This window comes from Rattus norvegicus, chromosome 8, assembly GCF_036323735.1.
Source record: "Rattus norvegicus strain BN/NHsdMcwi chromosome 8, GRCr8, whole genome shotgun sequence".
NCBI classification, from domain to species: domain Eukaryota; kingdom Metazoa; phylum Chordata; class Mammalia; order Rodentia; family Muridae; genus Rattus; species Rattus norvegicus.
The window spans coordinates 77,491,030-77,509,574 of record NC_086026.1 but is presented as its reverse complement, the minus strand read 5'-3'; the positions used below and the strand labels follow the sequence as shown (position 1 = coordinate 77,509,574).

General features: G+C 47.4%; 1 protein-coding gene across 4 annotated transcripts in view; it reads right to left on the bottom strand.

Annotated features, from left to right (window-relative positions):
• The window catches only part of Vps13c (vacuolar protein sorting 13 homolog C), a 173,511-nt gene that overhangs the window by 23,435 nt on the left and 131,531 nt on the right, over positions 1-18,545 (bottom strand). For all 4 annotated transcript variants that reach the window (XM_056984521.2, XM_056984523.2, XM_056984522.2 and 1 more), the window contains 9 exons: positions 10,595-10,728; positions 9,852-9,978; positions 8,072-8,307; positions 4,537-4,678; positions 3,112-3,252; positions 2,171-2,252; positions 1,973-2,042; positions 1,182-1,293; positions 968-1,081 (listed from right to left, as the gene is read on the bottom strand). In XM_056984521.2, the coding sequence (XP_056840501.1) occupies positions 968-1,081; positions 1,182-1,293; positions 1,973-2,042; positions 2,171-2,252; positions 3,112-3,252; positions 4,537-4,678; positions 8,072-8,307; positions 9,852-9,978; positions 10,595-10,728 (1,158 nt within the window). The remainder of the gene's footprint in view (positions 1-967; positions 1,082-1,181; positions 1,294-1,972; positions 2,043-2,170; positions 2,253-3,111; positions 3,253-4,536; positions 4,679-8,071; positions 8,308-9,851; positions 9,979-10,594; positions 10,729-18,545) is intronic.

Here is an 18,545-nt window from a genome sequence, read left to right as displayed (position 1 = left end):
CTCACCATCTCAGAGCAAAACACAACAATGGGCACACAAACACCCCACCAGGCAAAACAATGGCTAAGCCTCTACTTCTATCTAATTCAGGTGAAGCATTTATAAAAACAATTAACAATAACAAACTCTGAAAACTTGTGTTGAAAACATTAATTCCATAACAACTCATCTTTACTTGTAGAATGAAATTGTACATAATCTATTTCATAAATCAACTTTAAACTTAGTGCTCTAGAAATGCCAAATATCTTCAAACTAATAGGACGGTTTTGGATAGCAATTCTGTTTTATACACCCTGTTAGCTGAACAGACTGGTGTATATAACCAAGCCTATGCTGCTGTGGCTGGCTCCTGAGAATGCAAAGGAGCATCAATGTTGTAATTGTCAATCTGGATAATTACGCAAGTACAGTGCACTCTAGCTGACTGCATTTGTGTATTTACTAAGAAGCCGTTCTTCCCTGTAAGAGCTGAAAAGAACAACAAAGGGGGGAAAGGGAATGGGTTCACAAAGTACGAAGTCAGGGAAGTGAAAGGTATTCAATTTTCCGCCCCCTTAGTTATGATCGCACTCAAGAAGCAACAAAAGCACCACGTCAACAGCATATGCCCGCTTCAGTGCTTTCCCGTGCTGGGGAGGGCGCCCATCGAAGCTCTGTTTAGACAGCAGTGGCTGCTACAAAGTGCAGCCCAAACGTTAAACACTGGTGAGCACTCTGTGCTTAATTAAGAAACACCACTGTCAGCTTCTTCCTGAGCACGGGGGTTATTAACTCAACACTGGAGAACATGCTCTGGATCCTCTGCGGGAATTATGGCTGTACATGTGTCACAGAGGACTGTCTTAATTGTCACCATTAGTCAAATGGAACCCCACCAAATCCCTGATGTGACAGATGCAGCTACACTGGTTCACAGACCTTCGAAAGCTCAGAGGCAATCGCACGCTACCTCCCAATAACAAACCTTAACAGGGGAAATGTGGAAATGCTCAAAGAAACTCAGGATTGACATATCACTCATTGAGGACTCCAGCAGCTCTGTGTTGAGAGCATCAATATCTTGTTGGATTAACTTTGTCTGAAAAAAATTAAATGGTTAATTTTTTCTCACTCCAAGAATTAGTTCAAAAATGGCTAATTTTTTCTTTATGTTTGGTTCAAGAAATAAAAGTTGTTACCCGTTTTCTTTCAGCCTCAGGATCACTTGTGGGGGTAAACAGGGCAATAACTGCCCCAAGGAAGCCCTGATCAACCTTTAAGGCCATTTCCTGGATGAGAACCATAAAATACCTGTGGGAGAATAAACATACATTACGTATGTTTTAAGCTAGGAGTAGTGGTGCGCATATTTACTGAGTTCATTACTCAGGAGGCAAGGACAGACGTATCTCTGCTGGTTTGAGGACAGCCAGGGTAACATAGTGAGGCCTTGCTCAAAAAAAAAAAAAAAAAAAAAAAAAAAGGTCATAACTGATTGTTTCCACCCAAAGCTACAGTCTTCACATCTTTGTGTCTTAACATTATGCTAATAAGATCAGAGTCTCCTTCAGCTGAGACTTATTTACTGCGGAGAAAACCACAACTAAGTTAATACTGCTGTATTAGCACTTATTCCACCGAGAGTCCCAAATGCACACATTTGTCATGTCACAGGAGATGATAAATTAGAAGACATACCATCTGATCCTTAAAGGTCAAGATGCCTGCTTTAAAGAACACAGCTCGTGGATCTGTAAACTTTATATTCTAATAGGCACTAGACACAGTTAAAATAATTCTGAATTGTAAAGTATATACAGACTACTTTAAAATGTTTAATATTTAAAAGTTCACCAGCCCAATAGTATAGATTGATACACTCGTTGGGAAGAGATTTTGTACAGAAGCCACTCCCAAACAAACAACAAATTAACTTTCAAAATTGACCCTTGTTTCGATTGCTGGAGCCAAACAGTAGACCTCTACTCACTTGAACTGTAAGACTTTACTGTACTCGTTGAACCTCGTAATTACGCTCACATCGATGAAAGGTTTGGGTTCTGAAAGAAACGATACAGAAGAGCAAGGTCGACCTCTGCACTGTTGGACGGACACCTTCTAAAGTTTTAACGAAGAGTGTGACGATATTTCTCCCTTTTCTTTTCCTTTTTTTTTTTTTTTTTTTTACCTGAATCCAAAGCGATGGATTTAGGAGGAGCCACGGGATGAAATACGACTGGGAACATTGTGCCTGGTAGCTGATTATCGACCTGGAAGCACACACCATTGCGACAGGTTAGAACAAGTCCGACATAAATGCTCGCTGCAGAGACAAGAACTCAGCCTCTGCATGCAGCTCTGCATGCATTAGCAGCTCCACTTTATGAAAGATGTTGTGGGCCCCAGTGAGGCACTTCCTCCTTAAGAATAGAAAACCCTCGGAGCTGCACTGACTTTGTGCAGCAGACTTCGTCTGCACTCTGGAATATGACAGCCTGATTCTGTGGGCTCAAATAAAATGAAAGTAGAGAGTGAACATAAAGTAAGAAAAAGTAGAAAGAGCAGAGAGTATTCTAAATAAAACATGGTAGAGGTGGAAGGAGAATGAAGGGAGGTGGGGGAGAAAAGGGGGGGGAGGGCTGAGGAGAGAGGACTAGCAAGTAATTACCCCAAACATGGCCCCATAAAGCCCTGCTCTTTGCCATGGCAAACTGAAGGAACATTTATGAACAAAGTAATAGTGTAAGAAAAGACCCTTGGCAGGCCAGTGGTCAGACTGACACTCTTAATAGCATGTGGTGCTTGGTCTGGGGCAGCGAGCAGCTGAATCCACAGGGTGAGAAAAGGGGAAAACACACACACACACACACACACACACACACACGCAGAGGGGGGAGAGAGATTTATATATACATATATATGCTAATCTAACACACACATATACATATATACAACTTTATTTTTGAGGACTGGACTAAGGGCCTTATGCACACTACACCTACTATACACCTGCTCTTCTCAAGCTGCATACCAGAAGATAATAATTTAACACAAAGGACAGCTTCCTATGAGTAAATTAGGTCTCACTTTCATGCTTCCCTAAGAGGTCACAGATATCTACTTAGTTACCTGGAGCCAGTACAACCGAGCCCTTAGGCTTCTCTGGTGAGGAGACTGCTTAAACTCAACCTGAATCCCTGATAAGAAGTCCCGTTTAATAGGGCAGCGGAGAGGAAGGCGCATTTCCATTGGAACCTTGTCGAAATTGACCTGTAAGACAAGAGCACTTCTGTGATGAGCTTCTTCCACCAGCAGCTATTTAATGGCACTTAAAACACCGCATTCATGACCTTGTGTCAAGTGAGTACAACTTGGTAATCCCCCGTCTCACCAAGGTAACTTATTTTATTCTGTTTTCTGTTTTCCTTTCAGGCCGGGTCTCACTCTATAGTCTAGGCTGTCTTCGAACTCATAGCAATCCTCCTGCCTTAACCTTCGAAGTTTGGACACTACATGAACAAGCCATTACACCAAGCAGAAGGGCTCTTTGGGTCACATGCACCTACCGCCTGTGTGGCAGAAGCACTGGGATTCTGAAATTGTACTTTAAATGCCTTATAGAAAAATTAATAGTAATACAGAATTCCAGGCCATTCATTTTATAGTTATTTATTTTATTTTTACATTATGAGTGTTTTGCCTACATTTGCATGTAGGCTACTGCATGAAGTGCCTGTGACGGCCAGAGGAGGGCACTGAATCCCCGAAACTGGAGTTAACGGACATTGTTAGCTTCCATTGGAAGAGCCAGCCAGTGATCGGAACTACTGAGCCATCTCTCCAGCCAAATTCCAGGGAATCCTTAGGCAAAATGACTTACTAATGAAGCTAGGCTTGTTTTTGTATAACTTAGTGGCATAAACACTATCACCCAGCCTCAAACACTGATGGGGGTAGGAAGGGCACATGACTAGGGGTTTGTGCAAACCCTGCCCTCAGACAGTAAACAAGAGCAGCCAAAGGTCAGGCCCATGGCAGAACAGTCCAGAAATGCAGCGAAGCTTTTGGAGTCCTCCTGAAGCAAAGACAACTCTGTGTGGCCATGGGGGGCACCTTTATTTGTAGGTGCTTACATCCAACAGTCACTCACACCGGAGGGAATAACAGAGTTAATCTGCGTCTTCCACCCACGAAACACGCAATCTCGTGATCTATAGTTACCAACGAGAAGGTGTTACTAAAATGTGAGGAAAGGTTTCAACAGTCACAATGTCTTCATAAGCTTCCTGCAGACAAGTTCCATGGAACTGGTCAGCAGGAAGAACAATCAATAAAGACAGAGAACGAAGGTAAATCGTTTATAACTATATTTTAATTAAGGTAAATCATTTATAACTATATTTAATTAAGTATATTGACGATCTCTCCAATAAATACAGTCTGATCACTGTTAAGTTAGTTTCTGTACACAGGACATTGAAACTTTACTCATCCGTACATAGTACCACTATCTAGACCAAAGTGCCTATAAGACTGTAAAACCAAAAACCATACCTCAAAATTACTGTCCAGCTTAATCCAGCCACGGTCTTGTGACGTAAGGTGCTTCTGATAGGACTGTTCCAGCAACATTATCTGCTTCTGACTAAACGGCTTCCATTTCTGTTTTGGCTTCATCTCCCAAACAACACCTGAGCTGAAATAATTCACAAAGGAAATTAAGCTATAAGTATGTATTTTCATGGGACGCTTGCTGAATTTTGTATTTATCTGGATATCAACATCCTGTGACGATTACATTGATGCAAGAGATTCTTTTAAAACAGCAAACTTCACCTGCCTTCAAAGGTATGAAGGATAAAGCCGGAGGAAATATTTTTCATGGAAACACACTGGCATCTATCCAGCAAATGGCTGTTTGTGTACAGGACCACAGAGATTGTACACTGACGATGTCAAGGGGAAAAAAAAACCTTCCATAAAACTTTTAACTAATAAAATTTAAAATATAAAAAAAAACACAACTTTAAAAAGTCTATTTAAAAATTCTTGTGAATAAGCCAACACTTTACATAATTTCTGATTATCAAAATCAGGTGCAAACTGTTCAAGTGGATTCTTAAAAGTGAAGATTTGTATTTATGCGACGTGTGTGTGTGTGTGTGTGTGTGTGTGTGTGTGTGTGTGTGTGTGTGTGTGGGCACATTGCACCCATGTATGTATGCTCCAGGAAGCGAAAGGAGGCCATCAGAAGCAGGAGTTAGATGTTTTCCTGAGTCACCCAACACGGATTTTCTACAAGAGTAGTACATATTCTTAACCTCTGCTCCATCTCTCCAGCCCTACATTTGTGCTGATTTCTAACAAGTGTTTTATAACATCATTACTGGCAGTTACTACCAAGTACTGACATCAATCTATGAGACACTCTATTTTATTTATTACCTGTGAGGGGTTTATAAAATTCTAATAGATTCTTGTATTGATAAGTTGCCTTTTAACCCATCATTGCACTGCAAATAATCAGATTATAAGAAAGTTCCTCAATTGGACAGATTTTGAAACATAAACATTTCCTTCATGCACACACACACACACACACACACACACATCCAGATCAGAAAAAAATGTTGTTTCAACTGAAGGTTTATGATATAAAATATGTTCTCTCCAAACATATGGGCATTGGAGACCTTTTAACTTAAGACAGCTTGGGAAATGCACACCAACGATCTGACACAGCTTATGATTTAAGCATTCCCCATCTTAAACCTGAGATTGTGGCAACATAAATTTTGTATATAAGCACTGCCATCTGGCTTTCTAATTTTCAATTAAAGTATATATAGGAACACTGTCAATTCCTTGAGCAAAGGATGGTTTCCAGTTCCAGGTAAGCGTGTGAGAGCAGTGCATGAGGGTAACTATTTCCTTCAGAAAGATTTGACTCTGGGCTCAGAATTTAGAGAGTTCAGTGAGAGGCTTCCATTGCTACATCATTCAGCTCCTGTGTGGTAAGACACAGGACAATGGACTTCTACTGCCATCAAGTCACAGAACTGGTGTGGTTAAACCATAGACTGAGTTTGACAACACACAACAGAGCCAAGTGTTTTCCACCAAGCATCTGTTGATACATAATACAAAGAAGGTGTTAAGTGCTTCATACTTTCAATGTTTTATGAAAGTTTACCCAACTAAGACTCTGTTTCCAGTCATAATGTATTTGAGCCTTCAACTCAGTCATGCAGAAACATCTTTCCCATTTGAAAATATTCTCACCACCCATTTTAACCTCTGCTGTGCCTTCGCACATGCACGGTGATTGAGTGTGAGGGGCACCAGTTGACTCCTCAGAGCCTGAGAGCCATCTGTGTCACCAGCCTTTTGTAGCTGACTGATGTTGTTCTGAATGTCCTCAACTTCATGTACAACTGTCCTCACAGAAACACTAATGGGCTTAAATAATTTACCATCTCTGCCTACATTTCTTTAGCTGCTGCAGTCAGACAAGCTCAACTAGCCCATGACTGACTATAAAAGGCTTTCCTTGCTAGACTTAACAAATGAGTCCCTCAGAAGCTGACTTTGGCTATAGTCTCACTCATGTTGATCTTTGTGAAAACTTGTGTTGTGGGGAGATGTTCCGTCTTGCGGCTTTCTAACTTTTCCAGCCTCTGTTCATGCTCAGTCTGGAGGTGTGTCTTCCATATTCTTCTGGCACAGCGATATTGGCATTATGCAATAAATTAATGCTTTGTCAAAAATAATACTTACTCTGCTATGCACTAAAGGAGAAAGCTCTTACTCATAAAAAAATAAGAAACATGGGGAACATCCTTATGTTTAGGGGCATCTAAACAGATAGTTCCATTGTGGGAAACTGTCCTCAAAATAAGTCTTTTACCAAACTCACTGTGATTAGGAGATAAGATAACCATATGAGTGTTTTCTCAGTAGAAAAAGAACCAGAGGAAGTAAATAGTTGCAAACATTCTAAATAACTATAATAAATGACATAATAACTAGCTAATAATAAATAATATCATAACTAACCATAAAAAACATAGAATTCAGAGCAAACTGCAGCTCAGGTATGGAGGGATTGGCTGGCCTCTCCCTTCTCACACGCTGGCAGGCAGTGAATCTCTCACTAACAAACTTCCAGTTAGACGTCTCACTTAGGGAAGTGAGCTTACAGGGCTCTGACATTCCACGGTACCTGTAGTTACTGGGGCCCGCACATTCCCTTCCCCACACTCTCCAGGCTGCCTGCTGGGGCATCGGAGAACTTAGCTGCTCTTCACTTCAAAAACCTGCCGCTTTCCTCAGAGATCTGTAACAAGGAAGCCAGATGCTGCCACATGGGCCTGACTCCACCCAATGTTGTCCTTGCAATGTTGTCTTTGATGCTGAAACATGAACTCTCCTAGGAGGGGCTCCCCAACATACTAATGTCTGTAAACGTTTAACTTTCAGTGAATCATCTCGGCATTCTTGAACCCCATATCCCAAACCTTTCAAATACAAAATACAGTGTGTGTGTGTGTGTGTGTGTGTGTGTGTGTGTGTGTGTGTGTGTGCGTGTGTGCGTGTGTGCGTGCGTGTGTGTGTGTGTACCTTGCTTTCCTTATGAACATTTTTTTCTAATTTATTTCTAGTGGCTTCTCCCAAGGCACACTAGTTTCCCCAAATTCCACTGCATAAATGAAGAATTTCTACTGCAGATGCAGATACTATTCTCAGTTTTCTCAATGTCTTTTTGTAAGTCACTTTTTAAAACAAAAAAGGAAGGAGGAGGAAAGGAAGGAGGGAAGGAAGAAAGCAGGGAGGGAGGGAGGGAGGGAGGCATGGAGGGAGGGAAGGGCTGACAGACAGGCTGACTTTCTTCCCTGCCAACTGACATGAATAGCGTGAAGGCACAGAAGGTCCCTGAGTCGTCCGTGAGTCTGGACCTATCACCTGGCAGTCCAGTCACTTAGTAAAGATGTCAAATTGAGAACATGGGTCTGCATATACTCTCACTGAATGGGCATTATGAACCTGGGCCTTTTAAAGACTCATGCATCTTATCTCCCTCTGTATATACCTGGTGACTCCAACATATGAGACTTCCTGCTTGTTTTCATTGTTAACCAGGGAGAGGCCGAGGCTGTGGAGCGACAAGGCTACCTCAAGATCAGCCTGCTCCATTTCTTCGGCTTGGAGTGCTTTGGAAACCAAAGCAACATCGTCTGTGAAAAGCAGAACCCTCTGACGTCCATCAAGGAAGGACACCCAGTGGATCTGGATGTTCGCATCATATGGAAACTGGCCACACTCATCCTGGGGGAAAAAGGACTTTCAGTTAAATATGTATGGAATTTTCATACTTAAAACTGAATATAGTAACTGGGGAAAATCAGAAAAGCTTAAAAAAATGACTATAAGATAGAGAATTCAAGTCATCAAACTGACTTACATAAAAATAACAGTAAAACTCACCAAGTCTGGGAATATGGCACAATGGATAAAGCCGACCCTGCAGGCAGGCTCTAAATTTTGGAGCTCTAGAACCCGTTTAAAAGCTAGGAGGGTTTTGTTGCCCATAGTGTGCGGTTGCCTATAATCCCAGCACTTTGGAGGCTGAAGCAGAGGATTCTGGGGCAAACTGGCTACTTAGGCTAGCCACATTAGAGACCCTTTCTTGGTGAAGTAGGAAATGACTGAGGAAGACCATCAGTAATCAATTTTGGGTTACTACATCCATAAGTACATGCACTCACATACTCATATATGTGCCAACAAGCACACATCCTTTTTGTCCCTATCATCGACAGAGTAGCGCCCTAGATTGAGTTCCTGGCTAGTGCTGACTGGCAGTGAGCAGGATCCTGAGCATGAATGACTGGCACCAGTGTGGCAAGATGATTACCTGTCTCCAAACTGGAGAGCAGTTCCTGCTGAGAGGTCACTAAGAAGTCATCATAAGAAGCTGTGTGCATGTGTACGTGTGTGCGTGTGGGGCGGGGGGCACCCTAAGTGGCAGTGGAAATCTCAGAGAGAGGGGCTGTGTCTGCTCCAGGCAGCAGAGCTGCCAGTGCAGGGCTACCCAGCCCTCTAGATCTCAGATGATTCCTCCTCAAGCCCTCAATGCTGGACATGGAGCTGCAGGATTTCATTTCTCCCTGCTGGGTTCTCTTGTTTGCGTATGATCATTCCATGCTTTGCCCTCATCTGCTTTTTTGGACTATAAATGTTTATTCTATGCCATAGTATGTTGGAAACATGTAACTTCCTCATGATTGTCCAGGGCTCACAGTTCTAAACAGTGCTGGGAGTGAAGGTTGACTAAACGCACTTTGCCTTATTAAATGGTCACAAGACAGTTCAAGGGATGGAAGGCTGGTATATAAAAGTAAATGGTCGACTCTGTGGTTGACCAGGGATGAGCCTGTAATTGTTTATATTGATTGTCAACTTGATAGGATCTAGAATCACCTTGGAGACAAATCTCTGGACATGTCTATGAGGGAATTTCTAAATAAACGAATAGAAGTCGATAGTAAACCTCAATGTGGACAGCACCCTTCCAGGAGCTGCAGTCCTGGCCTGAATCCAAAGGAGAAAGCAGGCTGAGCACCCACCCGCATTCCCGTCACTTCAGATGCAATGTGACAGCTGCTCCACCTTCTCTGCCTCCACAGACCATGAACTACAGAGGCCCACACACTTTCCTCCTTACAGATGTCTTGCATTGTACTTTATCATAGCAACCAGAGAAACAACTAATACAAAGTGTTTGCAATATAAAGCACAAAAGTAACTTTCTTAAAACATCTCAATCCACTTGGGTTCCATGAAAACAGCACTTCCGTATCAGATGGTACCTTCAAGAGATCATGCTCCCCAAAGTTGGCTGCATAGCTCCAAGTGAGTTTCCTGGTACCGGTGGGATCTGCCCAGGCAAAGAGTCGAGTTTCTCCTGGCAGCAACACCAGTGCCTCCTGGGACCCACTGAAACAGTTGACAGAGGGAAGATCAGCATGTCTTGGCCTTGAGACACCACAAAGGTTTTATGAACTTGCTATGTTAATAACACACAGCCCAGCCCCAAACCAAGTACACTAACATTTTGTGTAGCCAGCAGTTCTGAAGCCTGGGCAGACAGAATGTGGCAGTGCAGTACTGCTCAGAGATGCGGTCACAAAACCACAAGAATAGGTTCACCTGCCAGTACCATGCTACTAAGGGCGGGATAATATTTGATACATAATTTCACAGTCCTTGGTATGCATTCTGAAGTTTATAAAGACACCCAAGCCCAAAGATTTTTTTCTTAGGTTTGCTGTCAAGTATTTGGCAAAAAAAAAAAAAATTGGACTGACTGGGATCTTTAACACCATCTATTTGTCCCAGTTCATATGGCACATGTAAGTCTTGCTATAGAAATATAAATGTGCTTGGGGAAGACTGTGTCAAAACTTGACAGCGTATTAGGAATAAACACCACATGCCCCTTAGCACTGTTGTAAAGTCTGAAGACATCTGGGGTGTGAAACTGCAGCATTTCCCAGAAGGGACCATGGATCAAGGGAAGCAAAGTGGAGCTCTAATGCCACCTGTCTCCTACCTCTGTTTATACGTGAGGACATTCCACTGCGTGTGGTTCATGATCAGAGCAGGCGCAGATCCCTCGTGATAGTCAGAGAAGGTTATGACCGTTGAGTGCTCAGCAGTGTTTATATCCACCAAGATACCTCCATTCTGTTCCAGAAAAAGAGAAGTGGTTCAGCTTCCTGGCTGAGTCTCTCGATTACACGGAGCCAGGCCACATTCAATCAGCTGTACAGACACGTCCCTTACTCTCTCAAGTTCTCACTGGCTACGGTCCCTTACTCTCTCAAGTTCTCTCTCACTGGCTCCGGTCCCTTACTCTCTGAAGTTCTCACTGGCTCCGGTCCCTTACTCTCTGAAGTTCTCACTGGCTCCGGTCCCTTACTCTCTCAAGTTCTCTCTCACTGGCTCCGGTCCCTTACTCTCTGAAGTTCTCACTGGCTCCGGTCCCTTACTCTCTCAAGTTCTCACTGGCTCCGGTCCCTTACTCTCTGAAGTTCTCACCGGCTCCGGTCCCTTACTCTCTGAAGTTCTCACTGGCTCCGGTCCCTTACTCTCTGAAGTTCTCACTGGCTCCGGTCCCTTACTCTCTGAAGTTCTCTCTCACTGGCTCCGGTCCCTTACTCTCTCAAGTTCTCACTGGCTCCGGTCCCTTACTCTCTGAAGTTCTCACTGGCTCCGGTCCCTTACTCTCTCAAGTTCTCACTGGCTCCGGTCCCTTACTCTCTGAAGTTCTCACCGGCTCCGGTCCCTTACTCTCTGAAGTTCTCACTGGCTCCGGTCCCTTACTCTCTCAAGTTCTCACTGGCTCCGGTCCCTTACTCTCTGAAGTTCTCACTGGCTCCGGTCCCTTACTCTCTGAAGTTCTCACTGGCTCCGGTCCCTTACTCTCTCAAGTTCTCTCTCACTGGCTCCGGTCCCTTACTCTCTCAAGTTCTCACTGGCTCCGGTCCCTTACTCTCTGAAGTTCTCACTGGCTCCGGTCCCTTACTCTCTCAAGTTCTCTCTCACTGGCTCCGGTCCCTTACTCTCTCAAGTTCTCACTGGCTCCGGTCCCTTACTCTCTGAAGTTCTCACTGGCTCCGGTCCCTTACTCTCTGAAGTTCTCTCTCACTGGCTCCGGTCCCTTACTCTCTCAAGTTCTCACTGGCTCCGGTCCCTTACTCTCTCAAGTTCTCACTGGCTCCGGTCCCTTACTCTCTGAAGTTCTCACTGGCTCCGGTCCCTTACTCTCTCAAGTTCTCACTGGCTCCGGTCCCTTACTCTCTGAAGTTCTCACTGGCTCCGGTCCCTTACTCTCTGAAGTTCTCACTGGCTCCGGTCCCTTACTCTCTGAAGTTCTCACTGGCTCCGGTCCCTTACTCTCTCAAGTTCTCTCTCACTGGCTCCGGTCCCTTACTCTCTGAAGTTCTCTCTCACTGGCTCCGGTCCCTTACTCTCTGAAGTTCTCACTGGCTCCGGTCCCTTACTCTCTGAAGTTCTCTCTCACTGGCTCCGGTCCCTTACTCTCTGAAGTTCTCACTGGCTCCGGTCCCTTACTCTCTCAAGTTCTCACTGGCTCCGGTCCCTTACTCTCTCAAGTTCTCTCTCACTGGCTCCGGTCCCTTACTCTCTGAAGTTCTCTCTCACTGGCTCCGGTCCCTTACTCTCTGAAGTTCTCACTGGCTCCGGTCCCTTACTCTCTGAAGTTCTCACTGGCTCCGGTCCCTTACTCTCTGAAGTTCTCACTGGCTCCGGTCCCTTACTCTCTGAAGTTCTCACCGGCTCCGGTCCCTTACTCTCTGAAGTTCTCACTGGCTCCGGTCCCTTACTCTCTCAAGTTCTCTCTCACTGGCTCCGGTCCCTTACTCTCTGAAGTTCTCACTGGCTCCGGTCCCTTACTCTCTCAAGTTCTCACTGGCTCCGGTCCCTTACTCTCTCAAGTTCTCTCTCACTGGCTCCGGTCCCTTACTCTCTCAAGTTCTCACTGGCTCCGGTCCCTTACTCTCTGAAGTTCTCACTGGCTCCGGTCCCTTACTCTCTCAAGTTCTCTCTCACTGGCTCCGGTCCCTTACTCTCTCAAGTTCTCACTGGCTCCGGTCCCTTACTCTCTGAAGTTCTCACTGGCTCCGGTCCCTTACTCTCTGAAGTTCTCTCTCACTGGCTCCGGTCCCTTACTCTCTCAAGTTCTCACTGGCTCCGGTCCCTTACTCTCTCAAGTTCTCACTGGCTCCGGTCCCTTACTCTCTGAAGTTCTCACTGGCTCCGGTCCCTTACTCTCTCAAGTTCTCACTGGCTCCGGTCCCTTACTCTCTGAAGTTCTCACTGGCTCCGGTCCCTTACTCTCTGAAGTTCTCACTGGCTCCGGTCCCTTACTCTCTGAAGTTCTCACTGGCTCCGGTCCCTTACTCTCTCAAGTTCTCTCTCACTGGCTCCGGTCCCTTACTCTCTGAAGTTCTCTCTCACTGGCTCCGGTCCCTTACTCTCTCAAGTTCTCACTGGCTCCGGTCCCTTACTCTCTGAAGTTCTCACTGGCTCCGGTCCCTTACTCTCTCAAGTTCTCACTGGCTCCGGTCCCTTACTCTCTGAAGTTCTCACTGGCTCCGGTCCCTTACTCTCTGAAGTTCTCACTGGCTCCGGTCCCTTACTCTCTCAAGTTCTCTCTCACTGGCTCCGGTCCCTTACTCTCTGAAGTTCTCACTGGCTCCGATCCCTTACTCTCTCAAGTTCTCTCTCACTGGCTCCGATCCCTTACTCTCTGAAGTTCTCACTGGCTCCGGTCCCTTACTCTCTCAAGTTCTCACTGGCTCCGGTCCCTTACTCTCTGAAGTTCTCTCTCACTGGCTCCGGTCCCTTACTCTCTCAAGTTCTCACTGGCTCCGGTCCCTTACTCTCTCAAGTTCTCTCTCACTGGCTCCGGTCCCTTACTCTCTGAAGTTCTCTCTCACTGGCTCCGGTCCCTTACTCTCTGAAGTTCTCACTGGCTCCGGTCCCTTACTCTCTGAAGTTCTCTCTCACTGGCTCCGGTCCCTTACTCTCTCAAGTTCTCACTGGCTCCGGTCCCTTACTCTCTCAAGTTCTCACTGGCTCCGGTCCCTTACTCTCTGAAGTTCTCACTGGCTCCGGTCCCTTACTCTCTCAAGTTCTCACTGGCTCCGGTCCCTTACTCTCTGAAGTTCTCACTGGCTCCGGTCCCTTACTCTCTGAAGTTCTCACTGGCTCCGGTCCCTTACTCTCTGAAGTTCTCACTGGCTCCGGTCCCTTACTCTCTGAAGTTCTCACTGGCTCCGGTCCCTTACTCTCTCAAGTTCTCTCTCACTGGCTCCGGTCCCTTACTCTCTGAAGTTCTCACTGGCTCCAGTCCCTTACTCTCTGAAGTTCTCTCTCACTGGCTCCGGTCCCTTACTCTCTCAAGTTCTCACTGGCTCCGGTCCCTTACTCTCTGAAGTTCTCACTGGCTCCGGTCCCTTACTCTCTCAAGTTCTCACTGGCTCCGGTCCCTTACTCTCTCAAGTTCTCACTGGCTCCGGTCCCTTACTCTCTGAAGTTCTCACTGGCTCCGGTCCCTTACTCTCTCAAGTTCTCTCTCACTGGCTCCGGTCCCTTACTCTCTGAAGTTCTCACTGGCTCCGATCCCTTACTCTCTCAAGTTCTCTCTCACTGGCTCCGATCCCTTACTCTCTGAAGTTCTCACTGGCTCCGGTCCCTTACTCTCTGAAGTTCTCTCTCACTGGCTCCGGTCCCTTACTCTCTGAAGTTCTCTCTCACTGGCTCCGGTCCCTTACTCTCTGAAGTTCTCTCTCACTGGCTCCGGTCCCTTACTCTCTGAAGTTCTCTCTCACTGGCTCCGGTCCCTTACTCTCTGAAGTTCTCTCTCACTGGCTCCGGTCCCTTACTCTCTGAAGTTCTCTCTCACTGGCTCCGGTCCCTTACTCTCTCAAGTTCTCACTGGCTCCGGTCCCTTACTCTCTGAAGTTCTCACTGGCTCCGGTCCCTTACTCTCTGAAGTTCTCACTGGCTCCGGTCCCTTACTCTCTGAAGTTCTCACTGGCTCCGGTCCCTTACTCTCTGAAGTTCTCACTGGCTCCGGTCCCTTACTCTCTCAAGTTCTCTCTCACTGGCTCCGGTCCCTTACTCTCTGAAGTTCTCACTGGCTCCGGTCCCTTACTCTCTGAAGTTCTCACTGGCTCCGGTCCCTTACTCTCTGAAGTTCTCACTGGCTCCGGTCCCTTACTCTCTGAAGTTCTCTCTCACTGGCTCCGGTCCCTTACTCTCTGAAGTTCTCTCTCACTGGCTCCGGTCCCTTACTCTCTGAAGTTCTCTCTCACTGGCTCCGGTCCCTTACTCTCTGAAGTTCTCACTGGCTCCGGTCCCTTACTCTCTGAAGTTCTCACTGGCTCCGGTCCCTTACTCTCTGAAGTTCTCTCTCACTGGCTCCGGTCCCTTACTCTCTGAAGTTCTCACTGGCTCCGGTCCCTTACTCTCTGAAGTTCTCACTGGCTCCGGTCCCTTACTCTCTCAAGTTCTCTCTCACTGGCTCCGGTCCCTTACTCTCTGAAGTTCTCACTGGCTCCGGTCCCTTACTCTCTCAAGTTCTCTCTCACTGGCTCCGGTCCCTTACTCTCTGAAGTTCTCACTGGCTCCGGTCCCTTACTCTCTGAAGTTCTCACTGGCTCCGGTCCCTTACTCTCTCAAGTTCTCACTGGCTCCGGTCCCTTACTCTCTGAAGTTCTCACTGGCTCCGGTCCCTTACTCTCTCAAGTTCTCACTGGCTCCGGTCCCTTACTCTCTGAAGTTCTCACTGGCTCCGGTCCCTTACTCTCTGTAGTTCTCACTGGCTCCGGTCCCTTACTCTCTGAAGTTCTCACTGGCTCCGGTCCCTTACTCTCTGAAGTTCTCACTGGCTCCGGTCCCTTACTCTCTCAAGTTCTCTCTCACTGGCTCCGGTCCCTTACTCTCTGAAGTTCTCACTGGCTCCGGTCCCTTACTCTCTGAAGTTCTCTCTCACTGGCTCCGGTCCCTTACTCTCTCAAGTTCTCACTGGCTCCGGTCCCTTACTCTCTGAAGTTCTCACTGGCTCCGGTCCCTTACTCTCTCAAGTTCTCACTGGCTCCGGTCCCTTACTCTCTCAAGTTCTCACTGGCTCCGGTCCCTTACTCTCTGAAGTTCTCACTGGCTCCGGTCCCTTACTCTCTCAAGTTCTCTCTCACTGGCTCCGATCCCTTACTCTCTGAAGTTCTCACTGGCTCCGGTCCCTTACTCTCTCAAGTTCTCTCTCACTGGCTCCGATCCCTTACTCTCTGAAGTTCTCACTGGCTCCGGTCCCTTACTCTCTCAAGTTCTCACTGGCTCCGGTCCCTTACTCTCTGAAGTTCTCTCTCACTGGCTCCGGTCCCTTACTCTCTGAAGTTCTCTCTCACTGGCTCCGGTCCCTTACTCTCTGAAGTTCTCTCTCACTGGCTCCGGTCCCTTACTCTCTGAAGTTCTCTCTCACTGGCTCCGGTCCCTTACTCTCTGAAGTTCTCACTGGCTCCGGTCCCTTACTCTCTGAAGTTCTCACTGGCTCCGGTCCCTTACTCTCTGAAGTTCTCACTGGCTCCGGTCCCTTACTCTCTCAAGTTCTCACTGGCTCCGGTCCCTTACTCTCTGAAGTTCTCACTGGCTCCGGTCCCTTACTCTCTCAAGTTCTCACTGGCTCCGGTCCCTTACTCTCTGAAGTTCTCACTGGCTCCGGTCCCTTACTCTCTGAAGTTCTCTCTCACTGGCTCCGGTCCCTTACTCTCTCAAGTTCTCACTGGCTCCGGTCCCTTACTCTCTGAAGTTCTCACTGGCTCCGGTCCCTTACTCTCTCAAGTTCTTACTGGCTCCGGTCCCTTACTCTCTGAAGTTCTCACTGGCTCCGGTCCCTTACTCTCTCAAGTTCTCACTGGCTCCGGTCCCTTACTCTCTCAAGTTCTCTCTCACTGGCTCCGGTCCCTTACTCTATGAAGTTCTCACTGGCTCCGGTCCCTTACTCTCTCAAGTTCTCACTGGCTCCGGTCCCTTACTCTCTGAAGTTCTCACTGGCTCCGGTCCCTTACTCTCTCAAGTTCTCACTGGCTCCGGTCCCTTACTCTCTGAAGTTCTCACTGGCTCCGGTCCCTTACTCTCTGAAGTTCTCACTGGCTCCGGTCCCTTACTCTCTCAAGTTCTCACTGGCTCCGGTCCCTTACTCTCTGAAGTTCTCACTGGCTCCGGTCCCTTACTCTCTGAAGTTCTCACTGGCTCCGGTCCCTTACTCTCTGAAGTTCTCACTGGCTCCGGTCCCTTACTCTCTGAAGTTCTCACTGGCTCCGGTCCCTTACTCTCTCAAGTTCTCTCTCACTGGCTCCGGTCCCTTACTCTCTGAAGTTCTCACTGGCTCCGGTCCCTTACTCTCTGAAGTTCTCACTGGCTCCGGTCCCTTACTCTCTCAAGTTCTCACTGGCTCCGGTCCCTTACTCTCTGAAGTTCTCACTGGCTCCGGTCCCTTACTCTCTGAAGTTCTCTCTCACTGGCTCCGGTCCCTTACTCTCTGAAGTTCTCTCTCACTGGCTCCGGTCCCTTACTCTCTGAAGTTCTCTCTCACTGGCTCCGGTCCCTTACTCTCTGAAGTTCTCACTGGCTCCGGTCCCTTACTCTCTGAAGTTCTCACTGGCTCCGGTCCCTTACTCTCTGAAGTTCTCACTGGCTCCGGTCCCTTACTCTCTGAAGTTCTCACTGGCTCCGGTCCCTTACTCTCTGAAGTTCTCACTGGCTCCGGTCCCTTACTCTCTCAAGTTCTCTCTCACTGGCTCCGGTCCCTTACTCTCTGAAGTTCTCACTGGCTCCGGTCCCTTACTCTCTCAAGTTCTCTCTCACTGGCTCCGGTCCCTTACTCTCTGAAGTTCTCACTGGCTCCGGTCCCTTACTCTCTGAAGTTCTCACTGGCTCCGGTCCCTTACTCTCTGAAGTTCTCACTGGCTCCGGTCCCTTACTCTCTGAAGTTCTCTCTCACTGGCTCCGGTCCCTTACTCTCTGAAGTTCTCTCTCACTGGCTCCGGTCCCTTACTCTCTGAAGTTCTCTCTCACTGGCTCCGGTCCCTTACTCTCTGAAGTTCTCACTGGCTCCGGTCCCTTACTCTCTCAAGTTCTCTCTCACTGGCTCCGGTCCCTTACTCTCTGAAGTTCTCACTGGCTCCGGTCCCTTACTCTCTGAAGTTCTCACTGGCTCCGGTCCCTTACTCTCTGAAGTTCTCACTGGCTCCGGTCCCTTACTCTCTCAAGTTCTCACTGGCTCCGGTCCCTTACTCTCTCAAGTTCTCACTGGCTCCGGTCCCTTACTCTCTGAAGTTCTCACTGGCTCCGGTCCCTTACTCTCTGAAGTTCTCTCTCACTGGCTCCGGTCCCTTACTCTCTCAAGTTCTCTCTCACTGGCTCCGGTCCCTTACTCTCTGAAGTTCTCTCTCACTGGCTCCGGTCCCTTACTCTCTGAAGTTCTCTCTCACTGGCTCCGGTCCCTTACTCTCTGAAGTTCTCACTGGCTCCGGTCCCTTACTCTCTGAAGTTCTCACTGGCTCCGGTCCCTTACTCTCTGAAGTTCTCACTGGCTCCGGTCCCTTACTCTCTCAAGTTCTCTCTCACTGGCTCCGGTCCCTTACTCTCTGAAGTTCTCACTGGCTCCGGTCCCTTACTCTCTGAAGTTCTCACTGGCTCCGGTCCCTTACTCTCTCAAGTTCTCACTGGCTCCGGTCCCTTACTCTCTCAAGTTCTCACTGGCTCCGGTCCCTTACTCTCTCAAGTTCTCTCTCACTGGCTCCGGTCCCTTACTCTCTGAAGTTCTCTCTCACTGGCTCCGGTCCCTTACTCTCTGAAGTTCTCTCTCACTGGCTCCAGTCCCTTACTCTCTGAAGTTCTCTCTCACTGGCTCCGGTCCCTTACTCTCTGAAGTTCTCACTGGCTCCGGTCCCTTACTCTCTGAAGTTCTCACT